At 34.1% G+C, this 19,169-nt stretch overlaps 2 protein-coding genes and 1 long non-coding RNA gene across 20 annotated transcripts in view; 1 reads left to right on the top strand and 2 right to left on the bottom strand.

Annotated features, from left to right (window-relative positions):
- The first annotated feature begins 2,418 nt into the window (after positions 1-2,418).
- On the top strand, positions 2,419-11,314 carry Nha1 (Na[+]/H[+] hydrogen antiporter 1). Of its 4 annotated transcripts, none has more exons than XM_065306762.1 (7): positions 2,419-2,730; positions 7,417-7,743; positions 8,012-8,129; positions 8,217-8,246; positions 8,434-8,811; positions 8,876-9,752; positions 9,811-11,314. In XM_065306762.1, the coding sequence occupies exons 1-7, from the start codon at positions 2,658-2,660 to the stop codon at positions 10,126-10,128; spliced, it is 2,121 nt and encodes a 706-aa protein (XP_065162834.1). In that variant the 5' UTR covers positions 2,419-2,657; the 3' UTR covers positions 10,129-11,314. The 4 variants fall into 4 exon arrangements, with proteins under 4 accessions (XP_065162834.1, XP_065162833.1, XP_065162835.1 ...); XM_065306761.1 differs by having other exon boundaries at positions 7,414-7,743; XM_065306764.1 differs by lacking the exon at positions 2,419-2,730 and adding an exon at positions 5,112-5,419 and having other exon boundaries at positions 7,414-7,743.
- LOC135795178 (uncharacterized) lies at positions 6,519-7,030 on the bottom strand. Its single transcript, XR_010549042.1, has 3 exons — positions 6,863-7,030; positions 6,747-6,803; positions 6,519-6,678 (listed from the first exon to the last, which is right to left on the bottom strand). It is a non-coding gene; the product is annotated as an uncharacterized lncRNA (long non-coding RNA).
- A 1-nt stretch (position 11,315) lies between the features above and the next one.
- The window catches only part of Ca-beta (Calcium channel protein beta subunit), a 49,312-nt gene continuing 41,458 nt past the window's right edge, over positions 11,316-19,169 (bottom strand). For 8 of the 15 annotated variants that reach the window (XM_065306747.1, XM_065306748.1, XM_065306750.1 and 5 more), the window contains 8 exons: positions 19,050-19,166; positions 17,949-18,068; positions 17,685-17,898; positions 16,722-16,953; positions 16,214-16,646; positions 16,043-16,151; positions 15,840-15,881; positions 11,316-14,499 (listed from right to left, as the gene is read on the bottom strand). In XM_065306747.1, coding sequence (XP_065162819.1) covers positions 14,258-14,499; positions 15,840-15,881; positions 16,043-16,151; positions 16,214-16,646; positions 16,722-16,953; positions 17,685-17,898; positions 17,949-18,068; positions 19,050-19,166 — 1,509 coding nt within the window. In that variant the 3' untranslated portion in view covers positions 11,316-14,257. Of the gene's footprint in view, positions 14,500-14,667; positions 15,244-15,839; positions 15,882-16,042; positions 16,152-16,213; positions 16,647-16,721; positions 16,954-17,684; positions 17,899-17,948; positions 18,069-19,049; positions 19,167-19,169 lie in introns of all 15 variants that reach the window. The other 7 variants (XM_065306751.1, XM_065306757.1, XM_065306758.1 and 4 more) reach the window with 6 other exon arrangements.

Here is a 19,169-nt window from a genome sequence, read left to right as displayed (position 1 = left end):
TCTAACAGTGTGTGTTGCCTACATTATAAATTGACATTAAAAGCCAATCGCACTCGTGACGATTTTCTTGTGTATAGTTAAAGGTTTATAACGCTTTTCGAAAAACCTATGTGCTCATTTAATATAGGCAAACCAAAATGCTAGTGTATATCATAAAAATAAAATTTGTAATCGTTTAAAACAAACCGTTTTATCTGCATCATTACACGGTTAGGCATCGATAACAATGACGCAGACTTGCAATTATAGGTAATACAAATATATTATTAGATAAAGTTTGCAGATGTAATCTCAGATATGATAGAACTAACACATTGTGTCCATGTTCCATTAAAACTGGAAAATAGTTCCTAATGTAAACAAACGGTCTGTGGTTCAAGTGTGTATGAATTGAATAATCAGGAATCAGAATCTTTATCGAGTGCACAGACACTTTTCATGACATTGACATACATTATGACATCCTCTTTACAAAAGGATTCTCAGCCATGTGTACCAAACGTGTCATATTTTTCTATTAGGCAAGCAAGTTTAAGTCAATTTGGTTGTAATCAATGTAAATTGAATTGTAGGTGTTGTAAGTTGAACGCTGGCATATACAACATTTGATAACAAAAACTTGCTTGTATTACAGACATGACGCAAACTGCAGGTCATAACAATGCATATTCGAACATCTTTTACATGAAATTAAACCCCCAGTTGAAACGCTAATATAAGAGTAAGCATAGTAATATCAGGAAGTAAAAAAAGAGCACAAAACAATAATATACATCATAGCTCATTCTACAAAGGTGACCTCGTTAATTAGTTATAAACATGATCATTCCGTAACAACACTTCACTTGTTTTAATGTATTAAAATATGATAAACATTACAGTGAATTCAAAAGTTACGACAAAACGGTATTTCAGAAAATACCTATCTCAAAATGTTAAACATACCTGACATGGACGCGTTATCATCTCAAGTCAATTTTGTTTTTAATTTTACTTTTAACTAGCCAACATTTTCACTGAACATATTTACATATTAAAACAACATGGAAAATACATTCTTTCTGCTTTAACAACCAAGTTTGATTTATACTAAACAAATAAAAATAGGGTATTCTAACATAAATTAATAGTGGCATACATTCAGTTATTTAAATACTTCAAAAACATTGTCTAACCCGCATTTGAGTTAAATAGAGTTTGAGACCAACAAACAAATCCTTAAGAGTCACAACGTTGAAACTATTTAGCACTAACAGTAATAACAAACCGACAAAGTGTGATTTGTTGGCAAGTAGTCAGACGCACTTAACTCGATTAGCCACTGAGTTCTAATCACTACTAATCAAGTAGCACTGAATACATTGAGCATTAAACGCAATCAGATAAGTTACTCTGCATTTTCGAAATCTACATGTTTGATTTGTTTGTGTAGTTTAGTTGATTGTTTTTCCATTCAACTTTCAAGAAAACGTTATTAGTATTTGCCAAACAATAATTTATTTTAAAATATTTAAACCAATGGGGTCGGATTTAAATTATTTTTAATTTTTTGTACATTTTTATCATTTATTTATATATAGATACATAGGTACGTAATCCCACCTGCAATCATTCATAATTTAAATTTTTAATTTGTAACTGCTGTGATAACCAGTAATAAATTAATAATTATTTTTTGGTGAACAGTTATTTTATTTGAACAAATATTTAATAATAATCATCACTGTCGTCGATAACTGTTTTCTGAAAATTTCATGCTTAAACAATTTAACTTTTGCAACTTTTAACACTTTCAATGCGTCTGGCAGGATGATAGAACCGACCAAACTGTCTGGCGTGCTGGAAAACACAGTTTCATAGCTCGCATAATGTGTATCAAATTCAGCTTTCTTAATATAACAAAAGTAAAAAAGTTAAAAAAAATATACTTTAGGGGTGTCTGGCTAGGGTTGGAACCATACCAGGTGACTGGCAATGAGCAGCGCATGTTATAATAATGTGACGAACAAAATATGCAAAAATGGAGTTTGCTAAAATAACGAAACATAGGTCATCATGTGTACATCTTTGTTGGCTGTTAACTGCCAAAGGAACCACGATCCAGGTTTCATAATTGGGGATCGTTCTTACCTGTGCTGGAGAAACACATGGACAAAATTTCATCTTTCCTAAAATGACGAAAGTCTGGCCGTCACTGGCTCTTGGTCTAATTTATTTAATACATAGATAAAATTGATAAAATTGGGTACAATCTTGACATTAAGTTGTCCTCGGGCTAGGACGTAAACAAACACAAAATATTCATATTTCAATTGATCCAAATGGGTTGTAATGGACCATTTTGTTTCTCAATGTGCATAATGGTTGAGGGCCCACGCACTGCAATAGCGAAGATTGTAGTTTAGTTTTGCACACAGTATCCATTCAGATCATGAATGCAAAACATGATCTATCTGAAAACATAATATCTGCAAGTGATGACAATTCATTATTAAATAATCGGGTTTTAATCAGTTTTAGATTGTTGAGAATTTCAAAAATTTAGAAAAGTTTAATCTGTAGATTAGTTATATCAAGTGTAATTAGGTCTTATAGTAATCAGTGTTTATTTGGTTTCTCACGAGAGCGCATCATTGTTATTGTAAATTTCTTTGAAAATGTGGGACAAGCACAAGGCATGCCAAAGTAGTGGATTTAAATCTAAAATGCAACGTTTAATGATACCAAAAGGTAAGCATAAAATATACAAATTATATATTTTTAATATTTTAAATTTTTTGAAGTTGTGACCGCGAAAAACCTTATATGAATCACTGACGTCAATTTGTTGTTTCACTTTGTTGCGTTTCACGTGATATGAATTTGCATAAAACACCGCGTCGGGCATATCGATAACGCAGGTGCGGTGAGCATCAAATATTAAATTGTACTCACATGCATGCGTAAGTACCTTCGAACGGTGGCGCATGTCGATGGACTTTTTGTTATTAGCTAACAGTACTAATGAGTTTGTCATGGCCGTTAAGCACGTGACATGGTGACCACACGTAGATTTACGCATTTTTGAGCGGCGCATGCAGTCGTAAATTTGTAACTTCGGTTGTTCTGCTCCAGAAGGACGTCGTACCCTAGTAGATACGTGTATGCAGATCTCACATCACGCAGACGTGAAACATTTCTTAATATAACTACGTAAAAGTAAACAATATAAATAATTGGCTGTAAACATTTTATTTGGATTAAAAATTTTGGGTAAACAAACATATTATCACACTGTTGTCAAGCATGAACAAGAAGGTGACTAAAAATAGACTGGTCATACATCGATTAAATGGATTAACTTTAAAATGATATATTTGGTGACAGTTGTTATTAAAGTTAGTTAAAATGTAAACAATGGAAAATTATATCTACATACTTAAACAAATTTTTGTTATTGAATACGTAGGTATAGAAAAATGCAATTAACACAAAAATCTATAAAAACAATGGGTAGGTACTAATTATAATATTATGTATTATGAGAAAGAATAAAACATTTGTGTCATATATTTAAATAAAAATAAAGTACCTATGACTTGAAATTTACGAAGAAATGATTCAATCGATATCAAATTTTCCATTCGAGTTGCGCCTAATTTTTTCCATATGTTTAGTAGCACTGTGACAAAAGTACAACACTATTTGTGCTTTAAATTATCTAATATTTTCAATCACTAAAAATTTGGCTGAAAAGTACGGCTGTTATTAACGTTTTGTAAAAAATAAATTATCAGTACTTAAATTATCAGTACATATGAATATTTTTCTATTTACTTTTACAGCATTTTCGCCGTTGAAGTAGTTTGCACAATTATTGGCTTATTTTTTTTATTTGTCCAATTATTTTTAATACAAGTTAAGCATTTAGGTACTGATCTATCTAAATAATAATAATAATAAAAACAATTTTCAACCTTTTAACGTTTTTGATGTTTGAAATATTTGGCTAGACAATGAAAATAAAGCAGTGTATTATCATTTTGTATTATATTTGGTATAGGCTTGTACGAACTCTTGACCAAAATTTGTTTCAAATATTCCCAACCTATTTTGCAATCCCTTTCATTAATTATCCATTTCTCTACTCTAATGTCCATCATAAACCGCAATATTACGTCTTGAATTTCTAGTCTCCTTTCAATTACTTAATTGTTTACTCTAATTCTTTTGTAAGTAATTTTTATTGCACCATTTTTTAAAATCCTCGACATGCACTAATCTTTAAATTTCAAACACTTATCCAAATAGCGCTGTTGCCAGATTACCACTGATCCGCCAGAGCGCTAAACCACCCTTCCCGATAATCCAAAAACCAGCAACCGCCAAACTCTTATCCTTACTCAATATGCTTTCTCCTGCAATGAGTAAACCGATTATAGAGAAAAGTGTCAAGAACAAAAAAAAAATCAGAAATAGATTGTAATCTACATCGGACAAAAACCATTCGTTTTCAAATTAGTTAAAAATTAGTTGCTTCCTTGCATCGCTATTTTCCAATCAGTTGTAATTGTACAATTGTTTATAAATACGTATTGTTTACTTTTGTAAATAAACTTCTAATACTCACTAACACTGTACCACGTTCAATCAAATACCATTCTGCCAAATGAAGACATTTGGATTTATATTTAATATATTTATTTATAATAATTAAAATGTCCTAAATTTTAACAATACTTAATGTAGAAATAGAATGAACATTACTAAAATGATGGACAATTAAATGTAGTTTGCCACAATAGTTTTCCTCATAAAATATTTATAATTTACAAATAATTTACGCATAGATCATTAATTACCAAAGGTATCTACTGCAACTGGTTAATTTACATGTATTAACTCACAATAAGTCTGTTAATGAAAGAAGAAAATCTTTTGGAAACCATAATGCTGCTCCCATTGTTACGTTAATGACAGGCGCGCCGAGTATATAATTCACGTAGTAAATTTCAGAAAAGCCGCGCTTCGGCCAAACGCGTCGCCAATAGGTAACCGGAACGTCATATCCACAAGTACGGCACGTTGTGCGACGCTCAGACGCGACCCATCAGGTTTGAATAAACAAAAACGATATATAGTCGCACGTCAGGTGGGCGAAGCGATCAGTCCGTATTTCAAAGAGTCTCAATTGCGTCCGCCGCTTAGTTTTGCACGTTCATTATTCAATTGAAGCAATTGGCGCTTTCCCTCGTGTGATATTCCAAGTGCGGTTTGTGGTTCATTTTGCTTAGTTTAAATTTTCATCGGAAAGTTTAAATTATTGTGGATATTGGCAATTTAATCAAAGTGAATAGTTATTTATTTCCACGATAGATATAAATATGATCTTTTGCTGAAACTCAAATTTAGTTTTCGCATTGGGAAAGAAGACAATCAGGTTGGTAATTTTATGTAATAAAAATTGTTATTTGTGTTATTAAGTATAAATAGAATATTTATGGGATAATAAAACTATAGAGTATAGGTTCAGGGTTAATGATAACAGAATGTTGCAAGAAAATCAGCATTTGTAAAAGCCATCGAGGCAATTTATTTAGTCAAAATTTTTTTAACAAGTTATGAATTCGATTCTTTTTCTTTTTAATAATTTAGTGTAAGTCTTGGCTGATACTATACACTTTTAAGGAGTATTTGATTGAAATGTTATTATCTGTACTCAATCGATTTGCAATAATTATATAACGCTTCGGCTTTAAAACACAACGTGGACTTACAATAATGCATATTCTAAAATGCAAAATACCTGCTTATTGAAACTGAAGAAGCAAAATAATGGCTTGCTCATAGGTAGCATTACAAATCAATAAAGTATAACAAAAAAACTGACTGAACTTGACATTGAAGTATAATTATAATTTCATCATTTTTATTTATTTAAAAGATTTAAGAAGCAACAGCAATGCCATGATATTACCTATAACCATTACTGTCATTAAATCATAAATATTTAGAAAGTCCGAGGTGCAATCGATAATTAAATAGAGTTATATCACAAATAACTTTTAATTGACAAAAGTGGAATTTACGAGTATTTTAAATAAATATCCGACTATAGAAGCTAACAACTAAAACACTATCTTCTGTTTCCGCAGTAGGTTTATACTGAGCATATAAAGTGTAAACGACCTGTCGATAAGTTTAATTACCTGCATTGAAAAAATATTCAAATGATAGAACAGCACGTTGGTTACTACTCAGTAAACAGTAGGTACACTATAAGCGCTTCATTACATATTTATTTGTGTAACTAAGTTCATATATGGCGCATACCTCCGGCTTTTCATCACATAATTGCACACCTCAAACGTGATGAAAGGTTTAATCAAATCTATTATAAAATTAACCGCAGAAAATTGACGTTTTTGGAACAAAATTGATTACTTGGAAATGTGTAATTAGTTTATTTGCATTTTTAAATTTATAACCTGGCTAAGCTCCGTTATAAATTTATATGTGAAGAAGATTATTTTGCGCAAATAAAGAAGGTAAAGATTGCAACCATTTGTAATCAATCCGTTGATTGAGATTGTACGAGTGAACGAGTTTCATCACAATTGTGTTTGCTCACTGACGACCTGACGAGGTAATTTAGAAGCACGCGGTTTTTGTGTTTTGAATGCAATACGCAATTATACACTGCGCGTCGACATAAAACCAATACAGGTCACAAGTATAAAAAAATTTAAAAAATTTAAAGCACGTACGTTATTTACTGGATTTCTACTGTTGACGACGGTTGATTCTTGTAGTGTTATTATTACCTGTGGAATGTTGGTTGCCAATGTTTATGATATCATTACTTGTATAAACACCTACTTACTCACATTGTATAGAAGACCTATACATAAGAAAATGTAGGTACATTTTGTTAATATGGGTAAATGAAACAATAACACCAAAAATAAGTATATTGAAAGCGATAAAAATAGTACTAAAATGTGTGCAAAATTGTTTTCCGATCTTTCATCACTTATTGGGACTGATTTATGACTTCATGTACCTGGACGTGTTTCAACTTCCCAATTCATGTTTCCATCGTAAAACGAGCACGCCACATTGTACCGGAAGTCGGTGTTTTGAACTTATGTAACTATCAATAACAATATTTAATTGAGCACAGCATTATTTGCTAATTATTTGCATTTTCCGCAATTTACATACCTTTATGACACACTCAATGAAATCTAATTTTGATTTTAAACACATATCGCCTGGATATAACTTGTTACCTACACTAACTGTAGTGCAATTTTATTTAATGAAGATGATTTGACCGAGTTTTATATCCTAATTGCATCCGCTCTTTAAACGTTCTTCCAAAATCGGCGAAAAATAAGCGTGATTATAATTTTTATGAATTTTTGTTATCAGTAGTGGTGATGACAGTAGATGCAGAAGACCCGCCGGTGACTCAACAACCGACGACACAACCAAACAGTCGAAAAGTAAGCATCATAACGCACAACGATCAAATGAACAACGGACGCCATGATGGCGGACACGACAACATGGCGTTCGAGTCGCCGCGCAGCCGGAAAGTCTCTTCAAATTCGGAACACGCCGAAATCGGTCCGGTGCGGAAGAAATCCATCCTGCACAATGCACATGCATTCGAAAACAGTCAACCTATCACAAATACGGACAACACCACCATTAATACGATATACAATACGTATGATTGTACAATGTTGAATTCTGATGGTAAGTTTATAGTCGAATTATAATAACAAACAACAACAACTACATATTTTGGACACCCTAATGTTGAAATTTCGATTTGTGTACAAATCAGATCAGTCCATGTGTTTACCTACACGTGTTCAGTTATTGTGTCGACATCATGTTTGTGGCTGTGTTTATTTCTGATACTCGTATAACAATGCATAATACTAATTGTATCATTTTACATGTTTGTTAATTTTACTGTAAATAGTTGAGTTTGATATGTCTTCCGATGATGAAATTATAGATAAAGCACACGTTAACGGTGATTCAGTAACAGCAAGGGTGAAAAAACATTCAGTACATTCAGTTGCCGAGTCCACATTCTCCAAAGCAAGATTTTCTGATGTTGCCGACGATGATAAGTGAGTATAATTTTTAAATAAATATTAAGCTTATTCTTACAACCTAACAAGTATTCTGGTTTTCTAATTGAATTAACTTTATGACAGAAATGTACCGTGTTGTAACGTGCAGGTTGCGTACGTATTTACATATTAATAAACACCTAACTACTCGTAGAAACTTGATGCACCTTAAGTTGATCTGTTAAATAAAATATAGTTACTAAGTTCAAAATATTTGCACTATTCTAGTAATTTCTTGCACAATGCACGCAGTAACTGATTTTTAATGACACATTAGTAAAATATTTATTTATGATTGTAGCTCCTGGTGGTATTCATTGTGCATGAAATGCAGGAGCAAAGAGCCTCCGCATCCATCATGGGCTCCACCGATGTGGAACAAAGTATGTCCGTATCCCTTCTGTCCGACATACAGACAGTTTTCCAGGATTATCTCGTTGTCTCTCATCGGTGTGCTATTATGGTTTGTTGTGTATTCGGTAATCGGCGATACGGCAGCACCTGGTGGTCAACTTTTCCAATTAATAACATTAACTTTGGGCGCACACATTGGCGGCTGGCTGATGAGTTTGACCAATTTGCCGGCTTTGATTGGAATGTTATTTGTTGGACTGCTATTTCAAAACATTGGATTAGTTGAATTTGATACGGAGTTCATGGAAGTCAATAAGGAATTAAGGTATGCATTTAATGTTTTATTGCAATGAGTTAAATAATTTATGAATTATGTGTTTAAATTTTAGAAAAATAGCACTAGTGATTATTTTAATCCGAGCCGGTTTAGATCTAGATCCTAATGCATTAAAACGGCTAAAATTCACGGTTATTAAGGTTGGTCTTGGTCCATGGATTGTCGAAGCAGGTGTGATAGCAATTTCAACCCATTTTCTATTGGACCTTCCCTGGGTTTGGGGCATACTACTTGGAGTTATTATTGCTGCCGTATCACCAGCTGTGGTAGTGCCCTGTTTGTTTCGATTGCGAACTAAGGGTTACGGTGTAGCAAAAGGCATTCCTACCTTGATCATTGCAATAGCCGGTATTGACGATGCCACCTCAGTCGCCATCTTTGGAATAATGCAGAGTATAATGTTCTCGAATGATTCATTAACATCGCAAATCCTACAAGGGCCAATTTCAATTATTGGAGGCATAGCGTTTGGTGTTTTATGGGGAGTAGTGTCATCATTCGTTCCAGAAAAACATGATCCTTTCGTAGTTCCATTACGAATTCTCATGTTACTTGTTGGAGGACTAATCTCAGTGTTTGGTAGCGAATTGATTGGATATGGTGGTGCTGGTCCATTAGCATGCGTTGCTGCAGCCTTTGTTTCTTTAGTGTGTTGGTCAAAACAAGGCTGGGAGATAGAAGAAAACCCAGCAGCAACCGCTTTCGAAATATTTTGGATGATCTTTGAACCTATTTTGTTTGGTATCACTGGAGCACAGATCAAAATTAACGAATTGAATTCACATCTTGTCACCATCGGAGTTGGTTGCTTAATGGCTGGAGTACTGATTAGAATCGCAGCTACCATAGCATTATGTATTGGATGTAAGCTGAATTTAAAAGAAAAGATATTTGTTTCATTAAGTTTGATGGCAAAAGCAACTGTACAGGTATAACAATTCATTAATAGCATAAATAAGCATGTAATTTATGTAATATATATTTTAGGCTGCACTTGGTCCTGTAACATTGGGTCTCCTCGCGAGTTCAACTGGAAAAGACAAAGAGTATGCCGAGACTGTATTAATGATATGTGTATTGTCAATTATGCTGACGGCACCAACGGGCGCAATTTTAATTACAATTAGCGGACCGCGTTTGCTAACAAAAACGAAGTATCCAATAGTCCCTGAAGAATGGCGACGCAGTCATAGACCATCCATTCGAGACATTAGTATTATTGACGAGGAGGAAGAGCGTGATGGCGAGTTTGACGATTCTGTCAGCGAAACGGCCGTACGAGAAATCCGACACGGAGAAGCATGAAACAATAAAAGTCTATTAATTCACGGATTTTGAAGCAACGAAATCATACATTAATAACATTTATAATTGTTAAAAAGGTGAAGAAAAAAAAGAATGCTCAATTGTATAAAGTATATTTATATTTATAAAAAGTATAAATATAAATACACAGCATTTTAAAGTTAAATTTAAAATGAAGGATTTTAAAGATATTTCAAAATTGTTTTGTTGTAATTTAAGAAAAATTTTAACTGTTTAATGTATTTTATAGAAGCAGCTGCAGAATTATTTACCTATAAGTATTTAAACATACGTATTTATCGATATATTATATAGTTTATTATAAAATATTTTTTAATCTGTTGTGGAAAGTTTAAAAAATATCACGAAGGTACTTGCTGTACATACTGTACATATTAAACATTAATGTTAAAAGAGCGCTTTGAATGAGTGCTATATTAGATTCTATAGAACTAAGACATTGTATTGAATTACCCACCTCAATTACTCATAGAAAAGGGCGAAACATATTGCGTTTCACATATTGAGAAGATTTCGGTTACATTCTAACTAAAAATCACTTTCACCACTTTCTTTCCTTTTGTTCTTTGTTAAAGTTTTTTGTGGTGTAATACCGAAGCAGAGTAGTAGTTTTTTATGCAGTATTATGAATTGCTGAACAAAACCTGATGACATTGCAAACAAATGTTCTGGACTAACTGGTGGTAATTATATATACTAGATATTATAAACAAAAGTTGTTTTTAAGCAGTGGTCTAAGAAAATATGCATGTCACAATGCAGATAACAATAAAGATAATAATCAATTTGATATGCTTTTGCAGAAAACCGTATTTCTTAAAAATTGTCGTAAATTTAAACTTGCAAATGTGAGAATGTGGTCTTCGTACCACGTAGGGACAGGGTTAGGGGGTGTTTAGAATACTAGTATGCTTAATTAAGGTTTTTTTTAAAATAGAAACCTTCTATCGATGCCATAACATTAATAAATATCGTTTCTAGTACCTTGATAATATAAATTTACTTTTATCATTCTATGTTCGCATTCGACAAAAAGTGAAAGTTTCAGAACTAAAGTAGGTATATATCTTTCTATATTATTAATAAAATAAATTTTATTCATGTACTGTAAGATACTAACTATTTTATAATGAATACGTTGGAACTAATAAATAATTAAAAACTCGTTTAATTGTAGAATCTTTTATATTTTGTAATAGCTATTTACACCATATGTATCAAATTTTAATTTTTATATACCTTTGTTCGTATTTATAATATAATACTATTATCATCGTCGATAATAACAATATTATGATCAATAATGAATTAATTCATAATTTAATATTTATATTTTATTTTAAAAGTTCAAATAGATTCTTTCAGTGTCAACATTAGCGTATAATGAATTATTTCTTTATATCCTCACAAAGTAATGCAATTCTGGAATTCCATTACTGTCTTTTGCCTTGTTGGTATTCGTCTAATATGTAGTAAGTTTCGAAATGACTAGAGAGATTCTAGTAAAACGGTTTCAATTCAATTCGAACGAAACTATCGTCGGATTGGTACAGCTACTGCATGAATGGTGCGGGCATTTATTTATTTTCTCTGCGATGCACGGCAGCACAGTATTGCAGAAGCATCCTTGCAAAGCTTTCGAAGCTTCATGATACAATTGTATGGCGATTATTAAATTTGACTTGTAAACATCAAAGATTCATGCACTGATGCATTTGAGAAACGTTGCGGTGCATCGCAAAGTTACATTTTATCGTAACAGAATATAAACTAGTATTGTGTCAGCTTAAAAACAATATCGCATTAATTGATTACTTCAACAAGATCGGTATCGGTTTGTCGACGTTTGAATTAGTTTTGCAAATATTGCAGTACATTGTAGTTCCATACAGATTTAACAACTTAGCATAGGTACGTACGTTTTCGGAAAATTGTTCTAATTTGATCGCAATTATATTAGTTAAATTGAACTCGTAACTTAACTTAAAACTATCCAGAAACCAATAAAACTTTGATGCTAATTTATTGTACAAATTTAGTAATAATTCGTCAATATAGATTAACTTAATTTGATTGTCTTTTGTATTTGTAAGTAAACTTTTAAGATAAAAACGTAATGATGTAAGCTATTCTCAGATAGAATCGAATTTAGTATTTATCAGAGAGTATTTTGTTGCGGATCAATTTTAACTCCATGAATTAGTTGTTAAATGTCACTAGTAGACTAAAGTTTATTGATGTTGCTAATCAGTGCATTCGTCTAATGTTAAAATGTAATCTATATGCTTATTCACCGTTTGTTTAGTTAAATTTGTTTTGAAACTTTGAAATCGTAATCGAAATTAATTTTATCAATCGTATTCCTAACATCTCCAAACAATTATTTACTTAATAGAAAATTTCCTGCGGCATCGAATTCCGCACTTCGCTTAAAACAATTTCGTAAATTTGTTTATGTTTAACCAATATATTACAAGGTATCATTTAATATCACGTATCAAGTTGAAATATATCAAACGCTTTTGTTTAGTTTGGTATGTGTATGTTTGTTTTTAGCATAATTATTAATTAATAATTATTATTTGTATCATTGTTTTGTCGTCTTTCATTTTGTAAGTCCATTAAGTACGTAATTCATTGTTGTTAGGTATTTACAAACTTGTAAAGTGCGTTTGAACTTCTCGACTTTCATAATGAATGGACATAGTAAAGAAGCTTCAAAGCGGATACGGTTGACTTATTTCTAAATAATTGTGTCAAGAATCGCGTGCAATTTTCTGTTCTCTTTCAAAATTCGAACGATTCATCTTATCAAGCGCTCCAAATAAATTGTTTCGGATTCAATTGTTTGGAAAGTGCACAATTTTCTTATACAAGTACGCAAGTTTATTTACAAATTTACAAAGCCATTACGCTTCAAATTCACTTTTCGCAAATTAGTATAAACCAGTATAATAACAAAAGTCCAATATTTTTTTCTTATAATCATTCCAATATACTTCAAAATTATAAATCTTAGTTTTCGTAAATAAGCTTTCAACATTTTTGTCGACACAATATCATATTACCATCGAAAACTTTAATAATCACATCCCTGAATATGAAATTCATTTGAAAAGAATTAAAAAAGTAAGTCATTTTTATAGGCACCCACATAATTCAAAGATTTCATTGTTTATTAAATATCCAATGTCACATTCAACAACGCAAAAGTTTTTTCGACTTGAAGCTTTTACAATATAATTTAATGAATACAAATGGATTTATATTGTATTTAATGGTAGGTGTGACTTATTCCGATTCGAAATGATCCTTGAAATATTCTCCTACCTCCATTTGAATCAGTAGCTCTCATATTGCATTTGCCAACAACTCATTCAAATTTAAATGGCATTTAAAGCTTTAATGTTTTTCCTATTATTAAATTTTTGGGGGAGTACTCTCTTTGTGTGCCTTGATGATCAAACACCGCAATTCCGCAAATGTCCATTTTGATTGATTATTATATAAATTAGTTTTATATATTTAGATATTAAAATTGAGCTATTACTCAAAATATGGCACCAAACTGGTCATTTTTGAAATATGATATATTCATTTACAATTTTATGCTTGAATAATAATATATATATATTTTAGTACAATTCTTAATTTCATCAATAATGCGGATCACAAGTACGGAACATCCCATTGAAGCGTGGGCCACTGCAAACGTTCGAAGGTGATTATTACAAAACATAAGGAACGAAAGCTGCGTTTACTCGTAGTCTCTGTTCGAGTGGCCTCTCGAAAATTCATGCTCCTCAAAGTCCATGTCGGCGAAGCGTTCCAACAGCTCCTTGCGATAGTTACGCCCTTCCTGGCGATAGACTTGGCGGCGGTCTTCGTATCGTGAAGGCCTGCCACCGTCGTCATACCGCGCACCACGCTCGTACCGCTCTTCAGCGCGCATTCGCTCACCGCGCTCTTCGTAACGCCCGCGGCCCGAAGAAGAATCGCGGTCGTCGCGGAACTCCTTCGGTAACTGCGGTTTGTAATAGGCGTCGACTGGATCTCTGAGTTCGTCGTGAAGTTCCTCTTCAATGGGCTGCTCCGTAGAAAGCCTCCACTAGATGGGATTGAGGCAGCGTCGTGAGGAGCCGCGGTGGCTCGGGTACTCCTCCTCTCTAGTCGCACGGTGGTCACGCGGTGGTCGCTCCAATGTGCGATCATTTGAAGGCCCACGATCTCGATCTCGATATTCATCGCTGAGATGCATTTCGCGGTACTCACGCTCCGCATAATCGTCGTATTCACGTTCGCGCTCCAGTCGAGGCCGAGTGCGATTGTGACCCGTGTGAAATGTCGGAACTGTGAAAACAAAAACAATCAGTATATCACTTCATACACATAAACATTGAATATAAACTTAGGAAAATCACTTACGTTGATTGACCGTTAAATTTTTTATAATCAAATGAAAACCACGCGCTCAACACAACAGTATAAGATTTCAATATCTCGTTTACTTTTACTTACACAAAAATATGCTATAAATCTGTAACTCTACATCTCTAAGCGTAACTGGGTGGTCAAAATCGTATCTTTTGCCATAGTGTACGAATTAAGCAAACAAGTCGGTAGATCCAGCGCGCCAGATTTTACCAGGACTGGGTCCTACTAGTCCTTTACAATGTCACAATGAAAAAGTTTGTAAACAGCGTGCGACGTGCCCAAATAAACCACATTCATTCAGTATGTGCCGGTGCAAGAAGTTGAATTATTTTAAAATTGCAGTAGAAATGTCAATGTAAGCAGAAGCGTTGGTCAATCCAAGAAAAAGAAAACAAAGTTAACTCCGTGCACAAAGTCTTTTAAAACGGTTAGTAGCGAAAACAAAACAATTACTTTGATACTGAAAACTGCAATATAAAAATAAATAAATAAATCAGTATAACCTGAATCAAATGTCTGACACTGGACAAAACGCCGAATAAACTATATACAAATGGCTAAGTTATCATGTAACAAATCGATCGGTTTCCTATTTAGTTAATTGCGATTAAGATAATAATTAATGAACGGCCGTAATCGGTGTCATTGAGCCAGAAAAATCTGAAAAACCGAAAGATGAAAATAATGATTTGCCACAATATAAAAATTAACAAAATGATAGAATTATATTTCAAATAATTAATATTCCATTCTCAAATGCTTTATTAGTCTAACCAAAAACCATTTGAATGTTAATTGGGTCAGAGTTATAATTAGTAAGCTCCAAAAATCATCTATTACACGTACAAGAAATATTATCTTTTACATTTATTATCGTTTCATTATAAGGGTACACATGGGTATGCTACTCTTTGGTATCCGGTTTAAGGCTGAACAGCCCCATCTAACTCTATTTGGTCCCTCTCCCGTTATTGTGAATTGATGGTAGTTAGGTTTCGAGTTCAATTATGTGCAATGTCTACCGTTTGCATTTGCATGTATGCAAATCAATAAGTATGTTCAAAAATAAAACGCAAACAAGAGCATGCAGCAATAATGTTGTTCATATCAAACTAGACGTGGTTCGAAGAAACAAATCAATAATGAAATGTATTAGTATTTTAAAAACGTGTCAAATTATAAGAAAGACAATGATTCTAGCGAATCTACAGAATCCCAACTTTGCAATCCGATATATTTAACACCTGGGCGACTACCTCTAGAGTCATGCGCATATCCCCCATAAACTTCATGGTGGGCTGCAAATAAAAATTAGTCATGTTACGTGTTAGTAAATGCATTAGTTAATATAGGTTAGTGAATGTGTGATTAGAATGTCGAACTGGTGAGATGACCACTGACAGTGATAAGCTGGTGTTTCTGGTAGTATGTTGCTATAATTTACAATGGATGCGCTCACCTGGTAAAGTTGGTCTTCCTGGTTCACCACTTGGTGAGGCTTGGGGACTGCTTCCTATTGGTCTAGGCACCGTCGCCACGGTTTCCGGATGCGTCGCTCTCCAATATGCCTGTGACGAATTACACATGAAATATAAATTACTTTAGTAAATACTACAGTAATAATGCTCACCTCTAAATATTCGGCTATGTGCTCACAAGCGTCTTCAAGCTGATTCTCATCCAGAATTACATCGAACATTTCCGGCGGACATTGCGAGAGCTTCTCAGACGCCACCATCTGTACGTTGAGGTGGCGTGCCTGACTCTTACCGCGTGACTTGATCAATCGTTGCAGCACCTTAGGGCTAGTAATTTTTAAATAGACTATAGTGGGTGCCAATGAGGTTTTTGCTAGTTGCGAAGGATGATTAATGGTATCACAATCAAGGACGACGAGTTGGAGGGTGCGCGCCAGTTCGAATATCCTCTCGATTTCGTTCTGCACTTCGGCCAGGCACGTCGAGCGCGTGTTTGAACGCTCCATGATGGCGCGCTTTGATGGATTATTTAGTAACGATCGTTTCGCTAACGAAATATCCGCCATTACTCTGGTTATTATTATCCTAAAATATGCACACGAATGAAATCAACCGACACGAACGTCGTGTATAATTAGGTCAGGCCCCATTACTACTCACTTTCCCTCAAATCTATGTTTGAGAAAATCGAAGAGTGCTTTCTGCATCATATCCGTCACTTCATAACCTTTCAGCGATGGGCCTACCAGGACGACGGGGCGCATCGAGGGCACGACATCATAGGGTGCGGTGGTTTCTTGCTTTTTGAAGAACGGTTTCTTTTTTTCTTTGGCCGGAGGTGTGGTGAGAGATTTACCGGATCGTGTATTGCCAACGGAATCCGATTCATCCCCTAAAGTGAATAACCTCATAAATATAAACCTATACTGGAATAATTACACCACACTCAAAAGCGACAACCATTAAGCAAACTGCACACTAATCCAGCAAACATGCAAAAAATCTCATGCAAGAAACAACTAATTATAATTTATAAACTTGTACTAATATTCTATGCGCTATTTGCCTAGTAACTAATTTAGATTGTGTAGATGTTTTTCATAGAGGTAAATTTTCGGGGTATTTGGTAAGAAAGGATATATAAGGATCTGTGGGACTCAATAAATACTTATCACGACTTTCGTTAATTTATCAAGTCTATAATTGGACTCAAACCAAAAATATCTGAAATAACCTGATTGAAACGCAGAAAAAGGAGACACTGATTATTTTAAGTAATTGAGAAACCATACGAAACTAAACCATTAAAATGTGATTACCACATTGATAAACATCCAAAGTTTATACCTCGGGCACCAGCATTACTTCCGGCGCAGCGCGAGGATAAACGTTATTTACATCGACATCGATATATACAAAATAAAACACAAAAATACACGATAAGAACAAAATCAGGATTAAACCAAGTCGCAAATCTCAAATATAATAGAAGAAAATAATGAAAACAAAATCAACCACCATTTGTTAAAATAGTTTACCACCACGACAAAGAAACACCAAAAAACGTTTAATATAATAAATATTTATTTCCACGGAACTTAAGAGTCAGTGGACAGGACATACCGGGCGTAGGAGGGGTGCTACCTCTGGAAACATCGTTACCAGGAGCCCCAATGTTTGACGTGGAGCTGGTCGCCTTGCTGGCGTAGAGTTTCCGATTTGTTTGCGACGTTTGCTGCAGGCGGAGATTTTCCAGCTTCACCGGCGACGGAATGAAGCCCACATCGGAACCCTCTTTTACCAGCCGACCTATCCACCAGTTGTTGTCGTATTTTTCCTACAAATTATACATTAGGATGAGGAGTTAGGATTGGGGATTGTGTTTACCTTAATATGAAGAAAATCTCTAATATCGAAAGAAATTGCGTATCCGTGTACTGGCGAATCATCGTCGACCGATCCGTCATATGCAACATTTGTGCGGACTGCGAATGCTACCGGCTTCGTCTGCAATGAATAAATCATTATTAATAAACTGCAGATTAAACTCAATCCAACTTTACGTGAAATCATAGGATTTAATTAGATATAAAAATTTAATAGTTGTGGAGTATGTAACGGACGTGCGTACTTTTCGAAATACGAACGTTTAAGACCTTTGTCGGCGAACGATTGCAATAACATATCTGTTGTGAGAAAATCCAATATGGTTGCGTGTCGGTAGACGCTTATTGATTAATATCCTACAGTAATATAGTGCCAGTGTACGCGTGATATGATGTACGATATGAGTCCATGCCACACCACTCTACTACACACTATAGTAGGTGGGGGCAAAACAGTAAATATTGATATTGGCTAGCTCATATCGTTCACATTTCGTATTTGCACACAATTTTCGCAAATACAACACTAGTCAATTATAAATGTCAACTAGAAAGATCTCACTTCATTGCGAAAGGAAACACAAGGTCTGGACAATATCTCATACACTCTGATTGATGTTCTAGGGTAAATATTTAGTGTATTCTAAATTAACTTCAGTCGTTTTATTATTTGTTGATTCAAGATGTATGGTACCTGCGTGTTTTTGTTTCTCTTTAAAATTACGACGTTTTAGCTGTTTGCAAACAAGCGATATATTCTTAGGTCGCACCACATAAAATTCAGTATACTTGGCCTTGTTTACCAAAAAATATCATTGTGTACCAAGAAACGCGAGCGGTGCTTGCGAATTATATTGCACTTATTTATATCAACGCTTCCAGTCTGTCTGGAGATTACCAAAATTCATTTCACATGTGCGTAAATGGGTGTATATGTGATAAACATACAAGTGGAATTCGAACTGCGATGTTTACGTAAACATGTGAAAATTGACCGAGTTAGCACTTTCTGTTTGTTGTGCTTTTGATGAAAGTGTAGGCATTGAAACGTGTCGAAAGGAGTGACTGGCTTTCTGGCATCTAAATAGAAATGTAAACTTACTCGCGCCTTCTCAAGCTGACTAAGTGCTTGACGCTCCTTCTCCCGGCGAAGGTTCTCTTTTTCCTCGTCCAGCGACAGGTCCGATGAAGGCTGTGAGTAGTTAGAATCAGCTGAGCCCTG

Source organism: Atheta coriaria, unplaced genomic scaffold (genome assembly GCF_025399875.1).
Source record: "Atheta coriaria isolate IRGN ID8LTWV9N9 unplaced genomic scaffold, Caltech_Dcor_3.1 hic_scaffold_7_pilon, whole genome shotgun sequence".
Classification (NCBI taxonomy): domain Eukaryota; kingdom Metazoa; phylum Arthropoda; class Insecta; order Coleoptera; family Staphylinidae; genus Dalotia; species Dalotia coriaria.
The sequence above is the reverse complement of the archived record's forward strand: the minus strand, read 5'-3'. Positions and strand labels throughout refer to the sequence as shown.

Excerpts from the sequence above, each read along its gene's own strand:
- Nha1 (XM_065306761.1), top strand. The coding sequence starts at position 2,658 with ATGTGGGACAAGCACAAGGCATGCCAAAGTAGTGGATTTAAATCTAAA. Across the intron at positions 7,744-8,011 it reads TACAATGTTGAATTCTGATG|ATAAAGCACACGTTAACGGT; the intron begins GTAAGTTTATAG and ends ATGAAATTATAG. Across the intron at positions 8,812-8,875 it reads GAAGTCAATAAGGAATTAAG|AAAAATAGCACTAGTGATTA; the intron begins GTATGCATTTAA and ends TTTAAATTTTAG.